The sequence below is a fragment of the Lepus europaeus genome, chromosome 12 (assembly GCF_033115175.1).
Source record: "Lepus europaeus isolate LE1 chromosome 12, mLepTim1.pri, whole genome shotgun sequence".
NCBI classification, from domain to species: domain Eukaryota; kingdom Metazoa; phylum Chordata; class Mammalia; order Lagomorpha; family Leporidae; genus Lepus; species Lepus europaeus.
Window position 1 is genome coordinate 16,903,924 of NC_084838.1, and position 24,474 is coordinate 16,928,397.

At 47.0% G+C, this 24,474-nt stretch overlaps 1 protein-coding gene across 5 annotated transcripts in view; it reads left to right on the top strand.

Moving 5' to 3' along the window:
- The first annotated feature begins 239 nt into the window (after positions 1-239).
- The window catches only part of ASTN2 (astrotactin 2), a 1,014,855-nt gene continuing 990,620 nt past the window's right edge, over positions 240-24,474 (top strand). For 3 of the 5 annotated variants that reach the window (XM_062207681.1, XM_062207682.1, XM_062207683.1), the window contains exon 1: positions 240-690. In XM_062207681.1, coding sequence (XP_062063665.1) covers positions 240-690 — 451 coding nt within the window. The remainder of the gene's footprint in view (positions 691-24,474) is intronic. The other 2 variants (XM_062207685.1, XM_062207684.1) reach the window with 1 other exon arrangement.

The following is a 24,474-nucleotide window of genomic DNA, read 5'->3' on the forward strand; positions in this document are numbered from 1 at the left end:
GGGGAGCCGGAGGAGGGGGCGGGCGGCGGGGCCCGGGGAGGCGGCGCGGGGGGGCGGTCCGGGGCCGAGCGGGAGGCGGAGCCCCGAGCTGGGGGCTGCTGGCGAGCGGCTCTGGCGGCTCCTTAGCTCGGGCGTCCGGCTTCGCTTCGGCGTCCGCCGTCTCCGCCGCTGCCTCCTCTTCCTCCTTCTTCACCGCCGCCGCCGCCGCCGCCGCTCACAGCACCGCAGCCCCTCCCGCCATGGCCGCCGCCGGCGCCCGGCGCAGCCCCGGCCCCGGCTCGGGGCTCTGGGGGCGGCCGAGGCTCGGCTTCCACCCGGGGCCGCCGCCGCCGCCACTGCTGCTGTTCCTGCTCCTGCTGCCGCCGCCGCCGCTGCTGGCCGGCGCCACAGCCGCCTCGCGGGAGCCCGACAGCCCGTGCCGGCTCAAGACAGTCACGGTGTCCACTCTGCCCGCCCTGCGGGAGAGCGACATCGGCTGGAGCGGCGCCCGCGCTGGGGCCGGAACTGGGACCGGGGCTGGAGCGGCCGCCGCCGCCGCCTCCGCGGCTGCGGCCGCGTCCCCGGGCTCCGCGGGCTCTGCCGGCACCGCGGCGGAGTCGCGCCTCCTGCTCTTTGTGCGTAACGAGCTGCCCGGGCGCATCGCGGTGCAGGACGACCTGGACAACACCGAGCTGCCCTTCTTCACCCTAGGTAAGGTTGGGCGCCGACACGCGCGTGGTCCTGAGGAGCCGTGAGCCGCCTAGTGGGGCCGGACGGGTGGGGGCGCCCTGGGGATCCCCGCCTCTGGCTGCCCGGAGTGGGGTTAGCGGAGGGCAGCTGAGGGGCCCCGAGGGCGCACAGGTGGTTGGAGAGGAGTGCCGGGCGGGAGGTCCTGGAGCGGGCTGGGCGGGCGCTCGGGGGCGTGCCGCCCTTCCCGCCGCGGTGACCTGCCCCTCTGCCCCTCAGCCCCGACGGCGAGCTCTGTCCGGAGCATCCCGGACGTCGGAGACTCCCAAGTGGCCCAGTACTCTCCTACCTGGGCCCGGGGCAGCCAGGCACTCGGAGCCAGTGCGTGGCTGGGTCGCCCACGGCTACTCCCGGCACGGTAGCTGGCGGCCCCCTGAGTTACCGCCCCCTCGCTCTCCGCCCGGGAGTTATGCCTTTGCCCTTCCAGGTAGATTGTCTCGGGAATCGGAGAGGAGTGGCTCCGTGTAAAATCACCCCGTCTGCGAAAGCCTGGCTTCCGCATGGGTTGGGTGACCTTGGCCAAGTCGCTTCCCCTCTCTTGGGCCTCAGTTTTGGTCATCTGTGAAATGGGCACGGAGAGGATGGTGAGATTTCTGAGGCGGGGGACGCTGAGCTCATGGTCTGTCCTCTAATAGATTTCCCCTGCACCCCAGCCAGCCTCTTCACCGTTCTCCGCGCACTCCCGGCAGAGAGCATGTTGATCCCCGCTGCTCACTCAGTGGCTTCACCATTATAACTTAAGGCAGGGAGAGGAGGCGGGTCGGGTGGGGGCTCAAACGGAAAAGTTAATCAGAAAGTTCGCCCGCAGCTTGCTGGTTCCCGGCGCGAATCCCGGAGGAGTCGGCCCTTGGTGGAGCTGTGGGAAGCGCGACTGATTTCCCACCCGGGTAATTGATAGCTTAATTATCTCGGAGAGCGTTTACAAAAATGTTCCCCTCAGCTCTCTGGCGCTGGCTGCTTGCTTGTGCTCCCCTCCCTTCTGGGGCGCAGGATCGGATTGGTCTTCGGCGTCCGCCCAGCCGCGGTCCCGGAACGCGCCGGGGGCTCTCCCGGGGGCTTTTCTGTCGCTGATCCTTCCCTCTTCCCGGGGGCACGGGCCTTGGTGGTCAGCGCCTCTAGGAGCCCAGCGTGGACCTCCCTGGGGAACTCCCCGCCCGCCCTAGAGTAGCAATGAACCAGACTCTACTCTCCTGGGATGTGTTTTTGTGACACAGCCCCCGCTCCCCCTTTCACGCTGGCTGTCCCCTGGGGTTGTGAGCGAGTGCCAGGCCCTCTCGTGGTCTGAACTTGAGTCTCCGGGTGGATTTCGGCCCCCTGGGCGGTAGGGGCTGTAGGCTGGGCGCGCAGGCTGAGCCTGCTGCAAGGGAGGCGGGAGAGCGTCTCGCAGGTTCCCCGGGGACTTCTCCCAGCGGCGCGTCTGGCGTGCGACGTGTTTACAACACACACACACACACACACACACACACACACACGACGAAGCACACACAGCCCGCCCCACGTGCACCTGCGGGACTGCCCATATCCCGGGAAGGGAATGAGGGCGGAGGTGGTGTTCTCTAGGGAACTCATATAACACGAGGGCTCCTCACCGGCTCCCAGGGCCTTCCCCGAAGGAAGGGTCTTTCCAGAAACGCACCAAGTATCCCTTTGGCATCACTTCCCGTTCTCCCTGGCTCCCTCCAGTCTGGAGATCTCGCTACTCTAGACAATCCCTAGGGGGCAGTGGCAGAAATCCCCTATAAAGGGCCATTCCAAAGATGGGGGTAGGGGTGGCCTGACTTGGCCGGGAGGGCTCCAGAGCCTTTCAATTCCCCAAGGAGGTGGAGGGCCCAGTCTGGTCAGCCATGGATGCCTCCTGGAGTTCCTTGAGCTGGCAATTCCCGCTATTTTTAACTTTAGCCTTCAGAGGGGAGGAACTAGAAGTCTGGAGTCCCTGAGGGTCCTTTATAGCAGCTGGAGAGCTCGTGGGCCACTCCTGACAGCTTTCTGGCTTTCCTGGGGCACCCACGCAGGCTGAGCCTGGCAGGGGCGCTGGCTGCCCCTAAAGTGCCTGGATGCTGTCCTTTTTGGGAGCAGTGAGCCCTTTGGACGCATACCGGGAATTGAATTCCTGCCTTCTGCTCCCTCCAGCGCCCTGGACTGGCAGCTCCAGGCACTCCAGACAAGAGATTTGGCGAGCGAGGTAGTCACCAGATGGCAGGGTATAGCAGGAGCTGTGTAGGGAGACGTGGGCTTTTTATTTGTGTTGGTCTTCGACTGTTTGCATGTAAACACGGAGTGCACAATGAGCTCTGGGAGGGACAAGCTGGCTGGAAATGAGGGGCAGGGGGTGGGGGTGGGGAAGTGGCATGCCATGAGTTATTTATGGTTATCTCCTTCCCAGGGTCCCAAAGCAGCCCCAGCCCATTCCCAGACATTTGAAACAGCTTGCCTAGTGTTAGTCTCTGGCGACTTGAGCAAGTCTCACTATGAGCTTGCCAATTTACAGAATTTGCTGATGACCAGGGGCTGTGCTGGCCATGTACATAATGGGGTCCAAACCCTAACAATAAAGGGGAGTGTGGAACCACCACTAGGGGGTGATGGTGTCTGCCAAAGCTCTCCAGGCATGCTTTGAGTCCTGGGTCCAGAGTTGTTGGTGATAAAACATCCCTGGCATTAAAGGGGTGTAAACACACAAGAGGTAAACTTCCTATTTTGCTGTAAGTCCATGTGGGTGACCTTAAGGTAATTTTTCACCCACTGCCTACCATTCCCACTCACCAAAATCACCTTCGAATCTGCCTCCCTCCGCTCTGCTGATCTGTTATTGGTGATGCACAGACTGAAAGGACTTTTTTCAGGTCTCCCCTTCTTCGTATTTCTCCTTTCGCCTTCAAGTTCTACCCTGCTTGTTGTAGATGGACGTTTCCTTTAGAAGAGAAAGATCCCCTAGATCTTGGTGCCTGGGCCTCTTTAGAATCTAATCATCAGGCAATGACATTGACAAAATGAATTTTCCCGAAAATGATCAAAGCATAGCAAATCGTTATTGAATCCTCAATATGGTGCTGGAAACCTTACATTTGCATTGTGTTTAATTCACATAAAGCATATGGAGTGGGCACTATTGTTATTCCCATTTGACAGACAAGAAAGCTTTTGTATCCAGTCCAAAGTCACGCCCTGAGTAAATGGCACATCTGGAGCTGGAATGCCAGTCTCCCTGACACCAACTTTCTTAATAATCTTTAAACTGCTGTTCTGACCCAAATGTGCATAGGGAGGTACAGCAATCATCAACAAGACTAGAACCTTTCTCCTAAGGAACTTCAGCTATGCTGGTGAGTTGCAGTATGAGAATTTGAAAGTGTGACCTGAGTTCAACGACCTCTAGTAATTCTGTCGCTGAAAGTTCTGATTCAAGGGTGTCAAAGGGCATTCTAGTTAATAGTGTCAGTGAATGATGGAGACGATACATTTGGTGATGTTAGGGAAGGCAGACATCTCTATAGACTTGGAGATTGGGGCCATTTCCTGGACCAGAAAGAATCTGAGCTAGAACTTGAAGGTTTTTCTAGACAGCTTAAGTGGAAGGGAAATACTGAAACACATTTTAGGAAGTTAATGTTGGTTAGGATCTGGAAATCTCTTCTCTGGCTCACTGTGACCTTGAACTAGTCACTTATTCCCCAGAGCTTCGATTCTTTGTGTTATAATGTGAGTGGGTAGATGAGCCCTAAAATAAGCCTTTGGTGTAAAGGTTTCATGAATTTAAAGTGCCCTGACCTGCTCTGTGACTGTGACTAGCTCCTCTTGCTTCTCACTGTTTTCCTTGCAGGTAACATGGGGGTGTTGGGAAGCACTGATTGAAAAGACAGACTTTGAACGTGAGCACCTGCCAGCGCAGGGTTTCTGAGGTGAACCTGTGCGTCACTTAGTCCTCATCTACCCCGGGGAAGCCCCAAAGTCTGCTTGTGGATTTGGCTTTCAAGCCTACGGATACAGAAATGTCATCCTTCCTGTGCTTGGTAGTGGCCAGGCCAGACTGTTTACCACCTTCTTTGATTCAGCAAAAGAGAGTGAAAGCAATACAATTGAATAACCACTCAGTCAACATTTCTCATTAATTTTTGTTGCCGTGTAAACCTGGCAGGAGAGAAGTGTGCTCTGCATTTGGGGGAGGTGGTGTGAATAAGGAAAATCATTCAGTTGCATGCTTTTAAGTGCACCTGCATGAGTAGTTGTGGCAGTGCAGTGTCCTGAAGGTCTTTCCCAAAAGGATGCTCATGCAAGAAGCTGGGTGGTCTGGGTGAAAGACAAAGAGTCTGAAATACCAACTTGGTCAGATCAGCAAAGGCTCCTTAAAATTCAGATTAAAATAAATACCCAAAGGCCGGCGCGCTGTGGCTTAACAGGCTAATCCTCTGCCTTGCGGCGCCAGCACACCGGGTTCTAGTCCTGGATGGGGCGCCAGATTCTATCCCGGTTGCCCCTCTTCCAGGCCAGCTCTCTGCTATGGCCCGGGAAGGCAGTGGAGGATGGCCCAAGTCCTTGGGCCCTGCACCCGCGTGGGAGACCAGGAGAAGCACCTGGCTCCTGGCTTCGGATCAGCACAATGCGTTGGCCGCGGCGGCCATTGGGGGGTGAACCAATGGCAAAAAAGGAAGACCTTTCTCTCTGTCTCTCTCTCTCTCTCTCACTCTCACTATCCACTCTGCCTGTCAAATAAATAAATAAATAAATACCCAAAGAGAAAAGCCTCTGGGAGGAGGGAGGTCCAGGCACCCAGCCAGAGGGTTGCCGGGAGCAGGGAGTTTAGCTTAAGAAGAAAAATCCATGCAGGGCTGCAGAATCTTCCCTCAAATGTCATCATGGAATGAGAAATTATGCTTTATTTCCCTTTTTGGTCTGATCCTGAAGAATGTTTAAATGGTGCATATACTAAGGGGATAGAACTGAGACTTCCAGGAGGAGGTATCCTGTGGAACGATGCAGTGTGCTGACCCCTATAACTATAGTCTGGTCCGCGTTGGAGTAGAGAAGGAGCATTCAGAGAGAGGCAGGCATTCAGAGAGAGAGGACCCCAGCCTTGGGGGACATTTGCCCTCTATGTCCTTTCTAGTTCCTGGTTTGAGTCTGAAAGTTATTACCGTTTAAAAAGCTGTTTGTCTTCTATGTGGGATTTCTGACCACAGAATATTCCTCAGTATCAATTTTTGTGTTCTTTTCTCTGTGTGAGAGACAAATTCTGGGCTGGAGAAGAGGGACAGTTTGATACCTTAAAGCATTGTATGCTATTTCTTTATGTGGGTACCAGTTCCGTCATCATCAAGTCACTCAGTTGGGCAACGCTCTAAGTTTCCACCGTGCTGTGTTAGTCCAGGCATCTGGGACATTGTAAATATAGAGATTTTTTTTTTCAGGGGGGGTTATCTAATGGTTTGTAATGTGAGTCTTTTTCCCTTTTCTGTTCACATCCTTCACTCCATTCCCTGTGACCCTCACCTCTTGTCAACTCAAAGCTGATGAAACCTATTTAATACTCAGGGCAGAGAGAAATGTGTTGTCTGCCCTCAGAAAGTATGAGATCACTGAGAGGGTAATGGGGCAGGGAGATGGGAGGACTCATTTCAGCTGTTAGAGGGGCTCCACTTAGGTCAGGGCCAATCAGATTTGCCGTTTCTAGGGGGGCGAGTGACACCGCTGAGACAGTAGAGCTTTGCAAGCTGCAGTACAGCCCAGAGCTTGATTATTTTCTTGAACCGGACCCTCAGGTCACAGGTCATTCTGTAGTTTTAATTTATAGCAAGTGCAGCAGGAGGTTCGACCAGATCTCTGTCATATCAGGCAAAGCCTCCTGCTTCTCACCTCCCTGCTTTGTTCTCTAAGCCCTGTCTGCTGGGGGACAAGAAGATGGAGATTGACTTTGACCTTCTGGGTGAAGTCCTGAAACTATTACCACGGCTGTCCTCTTTTATGGGTTTCCAGTGTCAAAGACTCTCAGAGGCAGAGAATCCACCCCCTCTATTTTATATGGTGTCACTGAGGCCCAGACAAGGGAGGAAACCTACTCAGGCACCTGAAGTTCAAACTGAACTTTTCATCCTACTCCTTAAAACTGATTTTTCACCCTACTCCATACCTCTTTCCGTTACAGCAATGGACTCCTCATAAAAGGCATGTCGTAAACACATCTCAGCGTCTGTGACTTGGTTCAACATCCTAGGATACACCATTCTTTCTCCTGCTGCTGCTGCTGCTGCAAAAAAAAAATCTACAAGGAGTAAAATATCCTTAGGGAAATTGAATTAGTTCTCCTACCGAAGTATTCAGCTGGTTGGCTCCAATCTTTGCTAAGCACCTGAGCTGATGGGTTTTGTTCTGGGGGAGGAGGAAACCTCATTGCTTTTCACTCTAGCTGCCTGTAGGGATAGGCAGAAAAAGTCTGATGTTCCCTAGGAAAGGAAAGAAAGAGTCAGGTTTAACCTTGGGGTGGAGCAGCATTCGGGGGAAGCTTCCTTTACGGAGCTCTTGCTTTGCCTAGTTCTCATACTGACCAGCTAGTGGCAACAGAAGATTAACTATAGCGAGCAAGCTTGCGTTCCCTGCCTTGCAGCAGAGCATACAGCCTCTGTGCCCCAGAAGGAGGCAGGCAGCAGTGCATGACATGACTTGCTCTGCTCTCTAGCACTTGCCCTCTCCTCTCGCTTTCTTTTCTCCATGGTCTGTAGTTCTTTTGGGCAACAGCCCCCAAGAAGTCATTTTTGAAGGGCATGGGGTAGGTGGCAACTGCACAGTGTAAGGTTCAGTACTGAAATATTTGTAGCTTCCTTACTGGTATATGAGCACATACAAGCTACCAAGTCTATGAGTCAGAATTTGACAAGGGTTAGGCTTTTAACCACGAGGGATCCCCCTCCTTCATCCCCTTACTGCAGCCATGCAGGCTCAGGCCTCAACACTTCTCTCTGCTATTACCAGTCCACATACTCATTTATCTACCTTTAGTCTTATGCTTTCTATAACATTCTGTGTACTTGCAGATAGATTGATTTCATTAAAAACTCAGATCTGACCATCTTCTTGTATAATACTTCACTAGTTCCCTATTATTCTGGGATGAATTAGCATGTTCTCTGTTACAGTCCAGGTCCATGATCACACCCCACTAGACCATCTTATATTCAGAAGCCTACGCATTGTATAACTCTGCCCCAACCCCCTGGGAAAATTCCTTCTTGCCTTTCAATATGGAACTCAAGTTATTTAACTTTAGAGCCTTTCTTGACATGTTTGCCCTGGCCATGAACACTCTAATCTTGGAATTTAGTATTAATGTAAGGACCCCTGTGACATTAGCCAGTCCCTTAAATACTTATGATGCACTGGACACTCTTCTAGGTCCTTGGGATACATCAGAAAACCAAAGACATTATCCTTGCAACCATCAAGGTGATATATTCTGTGTGTGTGTGAGCGCGTGCGTGTGTGTGAAGGGGGTAATAACAAGAAACCTAAGTGAGTAAATAATGTATTGTGTGAAAAGACGATAAATTCCATATAAAAGGGGAAAAAGATAAAGCTGGGTAAGAGAATCAAGAGTTCTAAGATAAGGAGATTAGTTTCAGTACTCAATAAGGTAGACTGAGAAGAGCTTATTGAGAAGTGAGATTGGATAAGCAACACTGGGTGGGGATGAAGTAAGAGTTAAGGCAATATCTAGGAACATTTCGAGTAGAGAACAGCTCCAGCAAACACCTGACTCAGGAGTACACCTGGAGGGCTCAAGGGGGCAGCAGGACGGTCAGTGTGGCCAGAGTGGAGTGAGCAATGGAGAGGCCGGACAGAATGTCAGAGAGGGAAAATGAGGAGCTGAGTGGCACAGGGTGACACAGAGCACGGGTAGGTTTTGAGCTTTGGCTCTGAGTGAATGGGCGAGGTATGCATGATCTTAAGCAGAAGAATGCTAATATCTGACCTCATTTAGAAAGAATCATGCCCACTACTCTGGAGAAGAGTGGTGGTGGAAGCAGGGAGGCCTGTTGGAGTCTGTGCAGGTAGGAGAAGATAGTGGTCTGGAACAGAATGAGAACAAGACTGCTTATACTACTGTATTTCTATGTTTGTTTTGTACTGCTTGCCCATGCATCCCATTTACAGTAAATAGACCTCCTTCATCTCTGGGGATGTAGTGACTCCCCTGGGTGGGTACATCATAGGTGCACAGGAGATCTTTGATAACCTAAACCCCAGCTTTGCCAAATATCACTCCTGTGTCCACACTGGGCAAAGTGGTTGAAATTCCATTTATCCTATCAAGATGACCTTGAATGCTGCCTCTTTCAGAGGGTCTTCCCTCTTCTGAGCTCTCATATTCATTTCTTCCTCTTCCTTTTTATTTTTTTTAAGATTTATTTACTTGAAAGAGTTTCAGAGACAGAGGCACAGAGAAAGAGAGGTCTTCCATCTGCCAGTTCACTCCCCAATTGGCTGCAATGGCCGTGCTGCGCCGATCCGAAGCCAGAAGCCAGGAGCTTCTTCCGGGTCTCCCACGTGGGTGCAGGGGCCCAAGGACTTGGACCATCTTCCACTACTTTCCCAGTCCACAGCAGAGAGCTGGATTGGATGTGGAGCAGCCGGGTCTTGAACCGGCACCCATATGGGATGCCAGCACTGCAGGCGGTGGCTTTCCCCACTACACCATAGCACCAGCCCCTTCATTTCTTCTATCTGTTCCTGTCTTCTCATTATTCTGGGATGTTTGAAGGATAGATTACGAGACCAGTTTGATCAGAGGAAAGAGTGTTCGGTTTGGAAAGACCATATTTTGGAAAACTCGGAAGTCAGATAAAGGTTTGGAACCTTTGCATTATAGCAAACGCAAAGGCATTGAATGTTTGGGGAGATGATTCACCGTTGCTGTAGGCTTATCAAATGTCAAGAATGGTGAGTATTTAGAACATTATCTAAATGAAAGGCTGTGTATAAAGATGGGAAATTAAAGTCACAGTAGTAGCAATCAGGGGTGGAACAGATGCCAGCTTCCAGATTGACTCCTAGTCCATTGTATTTCTTCCATCTTAAGGACAGGTAGGCAGCCAGGGATGGGGGGAGCTGGCATCGCAAAAGTATAAGGTAACTGATCTTACCCTCCTAGCACAGAGTGGGTTATGAGTATGGCACCCATTTACTGAACATTTCCTGTGCCCGAGGTGCCATGCTGTTACAGCTATTTTCTCATTCCATCAGCCCCACAGGCTGATAGACAAATGTGGTTTATCCCACATTACAGGTGAACATTGAGGCTCAGAGAGGTTAAGTAACATACCCAAGACGTCCCAAGTGCTGTATGGATAAGCTGAGTCCAAACCCAGGTCAGCCTGTTTCCATAGTCTATGTTCTCTCTGCCTTGCATGCTGCACAGAGCTACGGTTTCTCTGAGTTTGCATCTCTTAGACAAGCTCTTTTACTTCTTATCACTTGCTTTTCTTATTATTACCAAGAAGTTGCCTTGGTTTCTTTTATAGGAACTTCAGGTGTCACAGCTTCACAGGCCCGAGGGACTGTGCTGCCAGGAGCTGACTCAGCAACCATCAGCCCCCTCGCCTGCTTCCTGTAGCTTTGCCAAGAGGGAGCACCAGGCCTTGTCTCTTATTCTCTTGAGGGCCCTAGTTATTCCTGTACCTCCTTGACAAGTAAATCCCCATGCGTCTGTGCCGTCTTGCTTCCCTGCCTCTCTCCTTTTTTCTCTTCCTCTGTCCTTTTTTGTTTTCTCCACTCTTTTTCCTCTTTCTCTTTCCTTTTTCATTCTTTCTTCTCAACTCCTAGGGATTTCTCACCTTCTGCTATGTATAATATTGTACCAGAGGACCTGTGATCTCATCTTTTGAGGAGTTTATAGTAGCTCAGTGTTCTCTTTCTAGCAATGGTCAGGACATCTGTCGTCTGAACTTTAACTCCTCTTCGGCAGCCAGGTGCACTTTCCTGCCACTCCTCTGCTTAACCTTCGGTTGGATTTTATCCACATAGTTCTCCTTAGTAACATTCCATATTCCCACCTTGAAAATGGGATCTAATTACACATGCATAATCAAATTATATATTATAATACTATAAAATCCAAGTAAACCATGAATATTTCTAGAACATTAAAACTAGATAAAATAAAGCCTTTGAGAGCCAACCCAATTCCCTTATTTACTTAGCAAAGAGAAGTACATTTTTCAAGGTCCCAAAGCTAATCCAGAGCAAAATCCTGTCTCTAGCCCAGGTCTCCAGGCTGAGATGCAGGCCTCTGGAGTGGAACTTGTGCTAGTCTGAGGATTGGAAGCCCAGAGGTCAAATCCCCATCTACTAATCCCTGCCGTTAGCTTTCAAGTTTGCCTCCTCTCTGACTGTCTGCTTGTCCATCCATAAAGAGGAGAAAACATAGTAATCACCTCTCCAGGTTATTGTGATAATTATTTTCGAAGACTCCCCCATAAACTAAATTTTAATCAGTGCCCAGCACCATGCCCAAGTTCTGCTTACGCTGATCCTCAGGGAGACAGTGTGTGCAAAATACCTTGCACAATGTCTGGCATACAGTTTGTGTTCAGTGCCTCTTCGCCACCTGGAGTCCTGTTTTTGGAAGGAGGTGGAGGTATGAATAATTAATGACTCTGAATCCCCATCCCCTCCCCCTCTTCCTACTCCAGCAAGCTCTGTTTATGCCTTTGCCCTCCCTTCCTCTACCCATCCCCAGCAAGGCAGAAAGGGATAAAATTGACCATTGATCTCTGCTAGTGCTCCGGGAGCTGGGGGAAGCAGGGGATTCCAAGGTTGTCTGAGGACAGTTTGGACAGAGATGCTCTCAGAGACTGAGTCTAAGGCAGGTGGGTGTTGAGGGAGGCAGGCGGGGTGGAATCCTCTCCCTTCTGTTGGTGGCTGGCTGACAAAGCCTTGCTCTCAGGCACCCAGGGAAGTCACGAGTGGCTTTGCAAGCAGCCGAAAAAGGAAGGAACATTTCCATTAGCAGAATCAGCAGTAAAGAGATTTCCAGTCACAGTAATAGCTGCATTTGGGGGAATCATTTCAGTGGTAGCTGTGGGTGGAGGAGGGAAGGGGGCAGGGTGACAAGAAAAAGCACAAGGAGAGGGCTGGGAGGCTGCGTGCAGGGAGCTGAGAGAGGCGCACAGAATGAGCATCAGGTACCAGACCCGGGTGACTGCTGGGGATCAGGCCTGGTCATTTAATAACCATCTCAGGGCTCTACCTTCCCTTCAGAGAGAGCTCCATCCAGGGAGCCCTCATGGGATGCTGTGCACTTTCTCTGTGCTGCTTTGGCTCTGGTTAGCGGGGGTCCTCTCTTAAATACTTTCAGAGCCAGCAGCAACTTCGTTGGCTCCTGGCATTTATAGGTGAGAAAGCTCCGAAGTTATTTAGAACGGGGTGTTCTTAAAATTAGCTACTCATCGGCAATGCCTTAGCAGCCAGCTTCTCAAGGCCAGAACTGAGGAGTGGCCCGGGAAGCTGTGTGTTTTAACAAGTGTCCTGATCCACTGTGGCATCCCTGGGGCACCTCTCCAAAGTGGCCTCTGTGCACTTCCTCAGCCTCACCAGATGGTGACCCCTTTCTCATGTGAGGCTCTGGTCTCACTGGTGGTGTGCACATTTCTGAGCGCAGGGTACACAAGCCTGACCTTGAAATGGAAGTGATGGTCCGATTGCGTTCAATGCTTTTTCTATCCTGGACAACTGTGGACTTGGCTCAGCTGTCACTTCCTCCAAGAAATCACCTCTCTCGATCCTCAGACTTAGATTTTCCTCTTATTTTTTTTTAATGAATGCCCCCCGGGAAAGTTGCAATATTTAACAAATAGAAATACAGAATTCCCAGTTAAAAATGAATAGCAGAAAAACAATGTTGTTTAGTATAAGTGTGACCCATGCACTGTTTGGGACATACTTACACTGTAATGTTCACTGACTGCCTGAAATTTCTGTTTCCCTGGACATCTGGTACTTCTTGGGAAACCCAGATGAAGCTTGCATTTCTGCCTCTCTTGTCTGAAGTCACACTGTTGATCTGTGATTGCTGCACCAAACCCACTCTACCCTCATCTCAGGAAATCAAACTGCTATTTCCCCAGTTACTCAACTATGGAGTCACCCTTCATCCTTGTCCTTACTGTTCATCTTTTCCATCAGCCAACACTGTTTTATTTCTAAAATGAGTTTCAAAATTCACTTCCCACTATTTCTACCTTGGTTCAAGCCACTACACTTTCTCACATCAGCATCCTAACTGGTTTTCTGCCTCTCCTTTCCCTATCCATTTCTTTCTTTTCTTTTTTATTTATTTAATTAATTAATTTATGTGAAAGGCAGAGTTACAGAGAGGCAGAGGCTGAGAGAGAGCTTCCATCCGCTGGTTCACTCCCCAGATGGCAGCAATGGCCGGAGCTACACCAATCTGAAGTCAAGAGCCAGGAGTTTCTTCCGGGACTCCCATGTGGGTGTAAGTGTCCGAGGACTTGGGCCATCTTCTGCTGCTTTCCCAAGTTATAGCAGAGAGCTGGATTGGAAGAGGAGCAGCTGAGACTTGAATTTGTGCCCATATGAGTTGCTGGCACTGCAGGTGGTGGCTTTATCTGCTATGCCATAGCTCCGGCCCCTCCTCATCCCCTCTTTATACTGTGCAGTTTACAGCTCTTGAGCCAACTCTAGCTAGCCACCTGTTTTTGTACAGTCGCTAAGCCTATTCACTTGTTTTAAAGACTTGGGAAAAAAAAAGTATTTCTTGACACATTACAAGGACATGAAACTCAGACATCAGTGTCCATAAATAAAGATTTACTGGAGCACAGCCACCCTCACTTGCGGATGTGCTGTGTGTGGCTGCTAACTCTATGGGACAGCGTCAAGCAGTTGCCACAGAATGAAGTCTACTTGCACTGTGTAGCTGATTTACTCACTGCCCCTTGCATAAAATGATTCTGAATGCCTGCTTATGCAGTAGCCAGACTGATCTTTTCCAGAAAGCAAATTAGATATTACCACCCTCCTATGTAATTCCTTTAGTTGCTTCTTACTGCTCTTAGGCTAAAATTCTAATTTCTTTTCAGGATCTACACAACCCTAAATCAGTTGCCCTCCTCTCTGAATTCATCTTCACCATTTTGTCCCTTGTAAACTCAGTGACTGCCTCCTCCAACACATCTTTCCTGACCTAAGTAGCACCCTGCCACTCCACGCCCCCTGTAGCTTTTTGTTCCATTTATATTTGAATGTCTTTAGCTTGAATGTAGGAATGCCTCTTGTTCATCTTCTTTCTCCCTATGCTGTATTCAGGACACATTGCCTGGTGGGTGCTGGTAGAAGGGGATGAGACTGAGTGTGAGCACTTAGAACCCACCTTCTTTGCAGCAGGAAAGAGTTTCTGATACTTCAAAGGAAATCCGGTGGATTAAGACCTCATGGAACCCAGGGGCAGAGTAATGAGGCAAATAATAATAATAATAATAATAATAATAATATCAAACCATTAAAAGCAAAATAAAAAGTTATGTTGATTTCATTGTAAACATTTTTAAATTCATGCATATGAAGGGTCTTCAAATAGTTCATGGAAATGCCTATTTTTTTAAAAAAATCTTCATGGATTTCAAACTTAATTTTTTGCATCAAAATAAACATTTTTCCTTCCATTTCCCATGAACTTTTTTGAAGTGCCCTTGTACATTGAAGAGGACTAGAGCTAGGAGTCCTAGGATCCCAGTTCTGCTGGGTGTCTGTGGTCCAGTCTCCTCCCAGTCTGGGGTTTCCCCATCTCTAACGTGATGGGATTAAAGCAAGGGATGTGTGAAGTTCCTTCCGTCTTCCTAAGTGCAGCAGGATCCCAGGAGGGAGAGAATGGCTCCCTCAGGGAGCTTTGGAGGCTGGATACAGCCCACTTCATCCTTTCCCTCTCTCTGCATCCTTCCTGGGGCCTCTGAAGATCAAACCTTCAGCTCTGAACCTGGATGTGACTGGAGTTTTGAAGCCCAGTTTCACACTAATTTGTTAGGGAAGCATCTTCAATTGCTTTCTCTGTAGCCTTCCCCAGGGAGGGAGTCAGGAGAAGCCGGCTGCTCCAAGTAACCAATTACCTATCTGCCAATAGCAGGGCTCCAATTGCCCCTCCCTCACTCCCACCTTTTCTCTCCTTTCTTCTGCCTTCTTTAAACCACCCTTGCAAAACACAACCCCCTAGGGGATTTCCTCCATTCACCTGCTCCCTGCTTCCCACCAGGCAACAGAAGGTCTCTAAGAGAGACAGCAGGTGGGAAGGCTGGTGCTTCAGAAAGGGCAGCCACAAACCTTGGAAAGCCAAACTTTTTTTTTTTTTCAGGTCTAGTAAGTATACAACTGAGCTGAATTTGGAGGCAAATGCCTTGGGTTCTAGTTCTATTTCTGCCACTGACTTGCTGTGTAACTTCAGATAAATGACCTCTTTGGGTGGGTCTCAGTCAGGAAGAAGTGAAGATGGTCAGAGCCAGCTCTTCTCCTGGAAGCTGATGAAGGTTGGACTGCACAGAACACTCCCATCAGAGAAGAAAAATCATCCGGTCTAATACAGCTGTGATTTCCAGGAACCTAGAACTATGCCCATCATAGCAGGCCCTCACTGGACATGGATTGTGTGAATGATGATTGGAAAATATGTGTGGTCATATTGTCACTCTCCGGTTCTGTAACCATGACAGTCATTGCTAATCAACCACTTAATCACAGCTTTGGATTTTTTCTCAGTGCACTGCCTCATCAGTCACTACCAATCAATTTGGGTTAGCATGGGCAATGAAGTTTATTCACGTTCCCTGCACTAAATCAGTTCATCTGAAAACTCTGACCTGCTTGCCTGGAGCCAAGCCCCTTTGGTCATTATTCAGTGGCTCTTCCATCCAAGTCCCTGCACTGAGTCCCTGGGGACCAAGATATACAGGGGGCTCCTAGTCTGTGGGGATAATAACATTTGCACTTTTTTGATTTCTAAAACCCCTTTCCATGAGTATTTTTAGTTTCCTTACATTACAGATGAAGAAATAGCCATTTTGAGAGACCAAGTCTATTGCACAAGGTCATAGAGTAAATGTATTAGCTGTATTTATTCTGAAAAGGAAACTTCATGTCACTATCATGAATGAAACACCAGAAAGCTTACTACAATTGGAAGATAGCCTGTAAATGTAAGTATAGAGCTGTGGAAGTAAAAAAAAATCACTCATGTGCTATCTAAATTCATCTCTCATACCACACATTGAAATAGTTGATCAGTCCAAGTACAGAGACGAAGATAATCCTCTAAAATCCCAAGTTTGCTCACTTAATTGTCATATTTCCTCTAATATATACATTTTAAAATATCTTTATCATAACTGCCATCTTTTAAGATCCAACTTGAATGTCCCATCATTGCTTCTTAAAATTATTTTCCTGTCTCCCCGCAAGAACTGTTATTTCCCAAGCATTTTGGATATTCAGTTCAGTCAGTATTTTCACAGAAGTATTGTGATTATCTGTCTCTTTTGCTAGTCTGTAAGTTTTCTAAGTTGAACATCATTTCTCTTTAATATCTGTAACTCCAGCAGCTGATGTGTGCATGTTTATTGAATTTCTAACTTTAGTTTTTAATTTTAACAAAAGAAATACAAACTTGTTCTAACAATCATACAGTTCAGGAGCTTCATGAAGGAAAAAGCAAAGTCTATCCTCCATCCAAGCTCATTTCCCTGGGGTGGTAGTGAGGATCACTGTGCTGCCATCTTTGTGGAACAGGCAGAACCTGCACAGCCAACTTTGTGTGGCAAAGAGAAAGTGACTTGTTCAAGGCTACTCTGCTTGTTTCTTGCAGGCAGCTTGGGGATACTGATGAAATCTCTTTTTTTTCCTTTTCCTTTTCTTTTCCTTTTCCTTTTCCTCCCCTCCCCTCCTCTCCCTTCCTCTTTCTTTCTCTACCTTTTCTTCCTTCCTTCCTTCCTTCCTACCTACCTACCTATCTACCTACCATTGGTTTTTCAAACTGGATTCCATGATAGTTTGGGCAGTATGAGTCATTCTGAACTTCAGCTAAAGAGATGCACCACTTTTATCCATCTATAATAGGGCTACTGCAATGTCAATTGAATAAGGTTCCACAGCTTAAAAACAAACTCTTGCAAGCATGGGACTATGTCTAAACCACAGCATTGATTTTCCTTCTCCATGTACTACCTACTGGAAAGATGGTTAATGTTTCTCCCACAATTTATGACATTAGCATGATTGGTGAAAGCTCATGGGCCACCTAATATTAAGCCGGCTTTACAGAATTGCCCTCATTGTGGTCAGACTCTAGAATCTACCTCCAAATTTCCTCTAAGCCTCCTGAGCCCTCTTTATTGGCCCTTGTTTGATTCATTTGCACACACACACAGAGTTCATATACATATACATATGTATATAAAACACATATATACTGTCATATATATATATATACATACATTTATGAGGGTATTTGAAAAAGTTCACAGCAAATGCATATTATAAAAAATGTACAGATTTCAAAATATTCTGTGTCAAAATTGATCTTTGTTTCCCCACAAACTTTCGGAGTGCCCTCATATGTACACAGAGATACATGTGAGACATAGAAAAGGCAGAGACAGAGATGGGGATTCTGAAGAGCCTTCCATATGCAGAACAGAAAGGACTGAGCCGAGCGAGAGAAGAGCTAGAAAGGGAACAGCGATCTCCAGGAGTCGGAGGTGGGGGTTTCTTTCTTTCTGCCATAGAGTTCGACATGATCAGTAAAGCAGCTCTTCTCTCTTTCCTTGTGCTTCTGTCTTGAGTGGGGAAATGAACTATGCTGGGTTTAGGTTGAGTTACTTACCCTAGAATCCCTCATTGCTGAAGCCATTTGCAGTTGCCATTGGTCAGTTAATAGGAAGAGTCTATTAAAAGAATCATAAAAAAAAACCATGTACCTTAAACATTTCATTTTAACTTAAAATATGTAAATGTACATACATTTGCCAATTATTGGATGTAGGCCCAAGCCTTTTCTTTGAGTCTGGGTCAGCTGATTGGAGTTCTATGCCATCTTTCTTGCATAAACTATGCTCATAATGCACCAAATATGATCTCCAATGTTGGTTTTATTAAAGGAGACTGAGGACTTAAAGATGCTTGCCAAGTAATTCTTCTAGAGTGTTATGATTCCTTTCTAAATTTTTATAGTTGTCGCACCTGACCTAACTCAATAGCAATATTTAAGTGACTTACTTTGTTTCTTGCAGCAAAATCAACTTAGTCCTCATGGAAACCACTTTTTCTGGGTGTTTAATTTGCACCATATTTCATGAAGTTTTTTAATTATGCAAAAACGTTCATAAGCAGGTTTAGTAAACAAACTTGCTTCATGTAAAAAATACAGCTTAGTTGGTGGAAAAGACTTGAGGGTGCTGGAGAGAAAGCATCTTACCAGTGTGAGCATTCATGGTGTGTGAGCCCCACGATACCCTTCAGAGACAGTGGGGAGTAAGTGAAGAGATGTCCAATTGACAGCTTTTGAAATATGTGTGTGTATGTGTATATATATGTGTGTATATGTGTATATACATATATGTGTATATATATGTATCAGTTTGACACGTGCATTGAGTCATAGCAATTTTAGTGTTTAAGCTTTTGAATGTCATTTTGTACAAAATTCTGATTTCAGATGAAACAATCCCAGAGATGAGTCAGGAACTCTAGTCCTTGGACACTTAGAGGTCATGGCCACTCTTAGGACTCTAAAATAGTTGTCACTCATGTCTTTTTGATTTTGGGTTTCTTTCCTAGGAGATACTCCAATACTTTTCCTATTTTGTAGTAGGGGAAACTGATACAGATATAGAAATGTCCCAGCATGGGGTACAGAACACATTAGAACTGCTGCTGTTGAACTCCCAGAGCTTACTGTCTTCTTGAACACTGGACTATTCCACACATTTATTATTTCATGGTTAGTATTAATATTTTCAAAAATAACTAATACATACATCTATCAAATTATCACATGGTTCCCCCTAAATATGTATATAATGTTTATGAGTCAATTTGAGAATTCCTTAGAGTTACCTGAAATAGCACAATAAAGATCCAAGATGAAAGAGAATTACTCATTATTAGAGTTCTCCATGCCCATCCTTGATATTTCCCTTCATGTCCGCTTTACCCTCATCACACACTCCTTCCAAACACATACTGTTGTGCAGAGCCTCTCTGTAATCCTTCCTGTCTACCCACTATTTCTCCAGGTGATTCACACTGAGAACTCTCAATAGCCCACAGAGGCTACTGAGGGTCACCGGGCTGAGGCTGCTTCTGAACAAGGACCTCAAAACACCAGCCCGGTGTTCTTTCACCCCCACTGGTTTCCCAGCATGGCCACAGGCTAGGGAGGAGTGTGCAGGTAATGAGAGAGAGCTGTGTGTGAGAATGGGCTGCCAAGAGTTCCCTGTGCACTATGAGGTGCAGAGTATAACTTAAAATCCATGTTGGGGACATCTCTCTCCATAAAATCTCCTTTAGTAAGAATGCCTGGGAACTTGTTTTGACTTCACCAGCACATTTTTATTATTATCATTATTTTATTTATTTGAAAGAGTTAGGTAGAGCCGGGGAGGGGGGGGGGCTTCCATTCTACTGGTTCACTCCCCAAAACACCAGAATGGCCAGAACTGAGCTGATCTGAAGCTAGGAGCCAGGAGCTTCTTCTGGGTCTCCCACATGGGGTGCAGGGACCCAAGGACTTGGGCCACCTTCTACTGCTTTCCCAGGCCATAGCAGAGAGCTGGATCAGAAGAAGGGCAGCCAGGACTCGAACCGGCACCCATATGGGATGCCAGCACTGCAGGCTGGGGCTTTAACTTACTGTACCCCCAGCACCGGCCCCTCCAGCACTTATTTATTAAATACCTCTTGTCTCCGCATCACATTGTTTTCCTCTGCTTTTCTTGCACCCAATTTTCAGTACCCTTTGACCACAATCAGCATGGGCCTTGTGAGGGGAAGGGGTCCTGTAGTGTATGTTAATAGGCTGATACTTGGGAAAAAGTTCACCTTTTCTGAATTCTTCCTCTGCGAAGACTCATGAAATGACGCTAGGATCTGTCTTCCACAGTGGTAGTTAGATTTCTAGATGTCATTTATGTTAGGCAAAGTAAATCTCCCATGTATTCTTCTATTTATAATCTAATAACAGCCACTCCATCATTTCTTCGCTCTCTTCATGTTATATCATCTCTCTCTCCAGTCTTTTGAAATAACTGCATCAGTGTCTTCCTTCATAGAAACACTTCATATACTGCCCACAGAGGCATTCCCAAAGGTTCTTTCTGCCATGTTTGGAGCCCTTAGTAGCTCCTTACTGCTTCCAGCATTAATAGACATTTCTATAGCATCCGAGTCCTCCACAGAAGGACCAAGCCCAGCTTTACTGTCCTCTCTCACAGCTTTGTGCTATGCTGCAGCCAAACTGGGCTTTTGCATCCAGAAAATGAACGCTTTCTGATTTCTGAGATTTTGGTCAAGCTGTATCCTCCATTGGGGACACCCTTGCTCCTCTGCATTTTTGTAGGTAGAACCCCATCTGTCCTTTATAAGCTACCTTCTTCATGGAAACTTCCATTTCTTATTCCTTCTGTCTCTGTCCTCCTCCTCCAAATTCAGCTTGAATAACTTTATTCAGAAAACTTTGTTTGTATCTCCCTTAGACCTGCTACATCTCTTATTCTTCAGTTGTACAGACCCATGTGGTAGCCGCTGGCCACATGAGATTCTTTTTTTTTTTTTTTTGACAGGCAGAGTGGACAGTGAGAGAGAGAGAGACAGAGAGAAAGGTCTTCCTTTTGCCGTTGGTTCACCCTCCAATGGCCGCCGCGGCCGGCGCGCTGCAGCCGGCGGACTGCGCTGATCCGAAGGCAGGAGCCAGGTGCTTCTCTTGGTCTCCCATAAGGTGCAGGGCCCAAGCACTTAGGCCATCCTCCACTGCACCATAGCAGAGAGCTGGCCTGGAAGAAGGGCAACCGGGACAGAATCCGGCGCCCCGACTGGGACTAGAACCCGGTGCGCCGGCGCCGCAAAGTGGAGGATTAGCCTATTGAGCCACGGCGCCGGCAACACGAGACTCTTGAGCACTTGAAGTGTACCAGGTTGACCAAGGAACTACATTTTTAATCTACATTTAAATTTAAATTATAGCCAGATGTAGCCATTGGCTACCATATTGAATGACACAGATCTAGAGCATGTACAGTCTTGCAGAAAGTTCTGTTGGATGACACCGCCATCCATGAAGGATGAGATTCTTGAGGGGGTGGAAGGCATCATATCTTTTCTAGCCCCTGTTGCCTTGTGTGGGGCCAGTTATTGCATAGGTTGCAACAAATGTTGGGAGAAGTGACTACGTTGGCAAAACTGTGACGCCGAGTTTAAAGGAGGAAGTTCAAAGCAATTTAGGTTTTTTTAATATAATGATTTATTTATTCATTTGAAAGAGTTACACAGAGGAGAGGCAGAAAGAGAGAGAGAGGTCTTCTATCCAATGGTTCACTCCCCATTTGGCTACAATGGCTGGGGCTGTACTGATCCAAAGCCAGAAGCCAAGAGCTTCTTCTGGGTCTCCCATATGGGTGCAGGGGCCCAAGGGCTTGGCCATCTTCTACTGCTTTCCCAGGCTATAGCAGAGAGCTGGATCAGAAGAGGGGCAGCTAGGACTAGAGCCAGTGCCCATACGGGATGCCGGCGCTTCAGGCCAGGGCGTTAACCAGCTATACCACAGCGCCGGCCCCTCAAAGCAATTTAGTTTTACAATGTACAAAGTTTACTAATAAAGATATTGCATTGTAAGATTTCATTTGTGAAGTCTGGTATGTTTTATAGTCCAAGGTGTCTTAGATTAATCTAGCAGTCATGCTTCCTGGTAGGAATCCCAGGCTTCCGGTAAGTCATTTGTCAGCTCTGCCTTTCTTTCTCATTTTCCCCTCACACCCCAGAGCCAGCCCATTTCAGTAGCTGAGCCTTAGGAAGACAGGCCTCTTGAACTCTTAGGCCCTATGGGATGGGTATGGATGGAACTATGTAATATGAATGTATAGTGTCAACCTTTGATGGTTAATGGAAGATTTATAATATGTTTTTGAGAGAGAACTGAAAACCTTCCTGTGAGTGAGGCCATGAGAATGAAATGCAAGACTCTCTCCTCTCTCTTCTCCTCCCTATCCTTGGCTCATTCTCTTTTCTTCCTCAGTTTCCTCTTCATCACCACTTCTCCTTATCTTGTCTCTTCCCTCTCTGTCTTCTTTCATGTTTTTCTCTCCCCCTTTTCTTTATTCTTTATTCTGTTTTGCACGCGCGCGTGCTCTCTGTCTCTCTCATGTGTCTTTCTTCCTCTCTGTCCTTGTCTTTCAATATCCCAGTTTTCTTTAGAATCCCTGAGCACAAGTCATCTTTGTGTGCCTACTCTGACCAGAGAAACCAGCCTAAGCTACTAGAAATCCAGTGTGGCTCCATCTGCAGGCTTAGATCTGGCTCCTTCTACTCAGCTGGATATTTCAGTGTGATATTTGCAGCACAAAGGAGAAGAGGGTAGACTGTTGGCTTGGGTGAGTGTGGCCTTATCGGGTGCAGATTTGGCTTCTACCTGATGTCAGGGCCTCACGCTTCTATCTCTGTCACCAATTCATTGTCACATGTGATTCCGGATGTCCTCAGTGACCTTAGAGACGTCTGTCACATACAAATTTAGCCATGACCTTGATTTTTTTAAAAAATATTTATTTATTTATTTGAAGGGCAGAGTTACACAGAGAGAAAAGGAGAGGCAGAGAGAGAGAAAGGTCTTCCATCTGCTGGTTCACTCCCAAAATGGCTGTAATGACCAGAGCTGCACTGATCCGAAGCCAGGAGCCAGGAGCCTCCCCCAGGTCTTCTCATGCGGGTGCAAGGACCCAAGGACTCTGGCCGTCCTCCAGTGCTTTCCCAAGCCATAGCAGAGAGCTGGATTGGAAGTGGAGCAGCTGGGACTTGAACCAGTGCCTATATGGGATGCCAGCACTGCAGGCAGTGGCTTTACACGCTACACCACAGCACCAGCCCCGGCCTTGATTTTCAGTATGAGGTGGGAGGTGGGGTTTTCAGAGCATTTGGTTGAGAGAAACTGTGTGTCTTACTCCAGTGTGTGTGTGTGTGTGTTTTTCAATATACAAAATACTTTTTCTGTGACTTTGGTGGACTCCTCTTTCTTGGCCTACCCTGCTGCTCTTGCACTATTCACTACCAGCCCCTTTTTGAAAGCTTTCTTGTCCTCAAGGTATTAGAAACATCTGCTGGAGGTTTCAGAAGAAACAAGTAAGACTGAGCCTTCCAGAGGACATCATTCCCACATTTCAGCATTTAGAACTGACAATGAGAGGTGTTTGAGTCAGTCTAACCATCCCCCATTTATCCTCCTGATGTGGGAAGAGGAGAATGAGTTTGGACCTTCTGGCATGTGTCCAATCAGGGCATAAGAGTTTAGTAGTCCTTTAAAATTTAAACCGGTCCCAAGTTAAAAGGAACTCTTACTTCAAAAGCACAAAAAGGCAGGGGAGGGAGTTGGGAGGGGGGTGAATTAGAAGACAATGATGGGAAAGGAAATAGGCTAAGAACCTTTTGTGACTGCAGGTTAGACTTAAATTTACTTCTGCAGTAGAATTGGAAGTATCTATTTTAATGCTTAAATTTATTCCTTGCCCCCCTCAACATTTAACCTATAATCAGAGCTTATAGATTTTCCTCCCAACATAGCCTTTGAATCCATTCATTTCTTTCCATCTCTATCCTGGTACAAGTTACTATCACCTCTGACCTGTAATTCAATAGCCCCCTAATTGGTCTCTGAGTCTCTTTTGCTCTGACTCCCTTTCCAGCCCTTCCCTGTCCATTGTCATGTGCCAGAATGGCTTTATAAATATGTGCATCAAATCACGCCTGTGCTTAAATTCATGATAACTTTCCATTGCTTCTAATGAAATATATAGTCCCTAATCAAGGCCTATAAGACATTCAGCCCTAGCTGTACTTTAGAAGACTTGGGAAGCTTTTAAAAAATGCCAAGATCTAGGTTTTAGTCCTGGCCAATTAAATCACACGACTTGGGTTAGAGAGTTTGACAGTTACTTGTAAAACTAAGCATGCTCTTGCAATATGATCTAGCAATAGCATTCTTTGGTGTTTACCCAAATGAGTTGGAAACTTATGTCCACATAAAAATCTGCAGATGAGTGTTTATTGCAGTTTTATTCAAAATTGTAAAACTTGGAAGCAGCCAAGATGTCCATCAATAGGTGAGTGGATAAACAAATTATAGTGCATCTAGACAATGAAATATTTCATAGTAATAACAATAAATGAGCTATAAAACCATAAAAATACTTGAAGTAACTTAAACATGAATTGCTAAGTGAAAGAAATCTGAAAATGACATATACTCTGATTCCTACTATATGTCATTCTGGAAAAGGCAAAATGTGGAGACATGAAAAGGAAAGGTTGTTCTGAGGGGTTAGGAGGGAGGTGGCAGGTGACTAGCAGAGTGCAGAGGATTTTAAAGCAGCGTAACTGCTCTGTAAGATACAGTGTTGAGGGGCACGTATTACTATACATTTGTCAAAACTCATAGCATGTATACCACAGAGTGAACAGTAATGAAATGATGGACTTTAGTTAATAATAATTTAT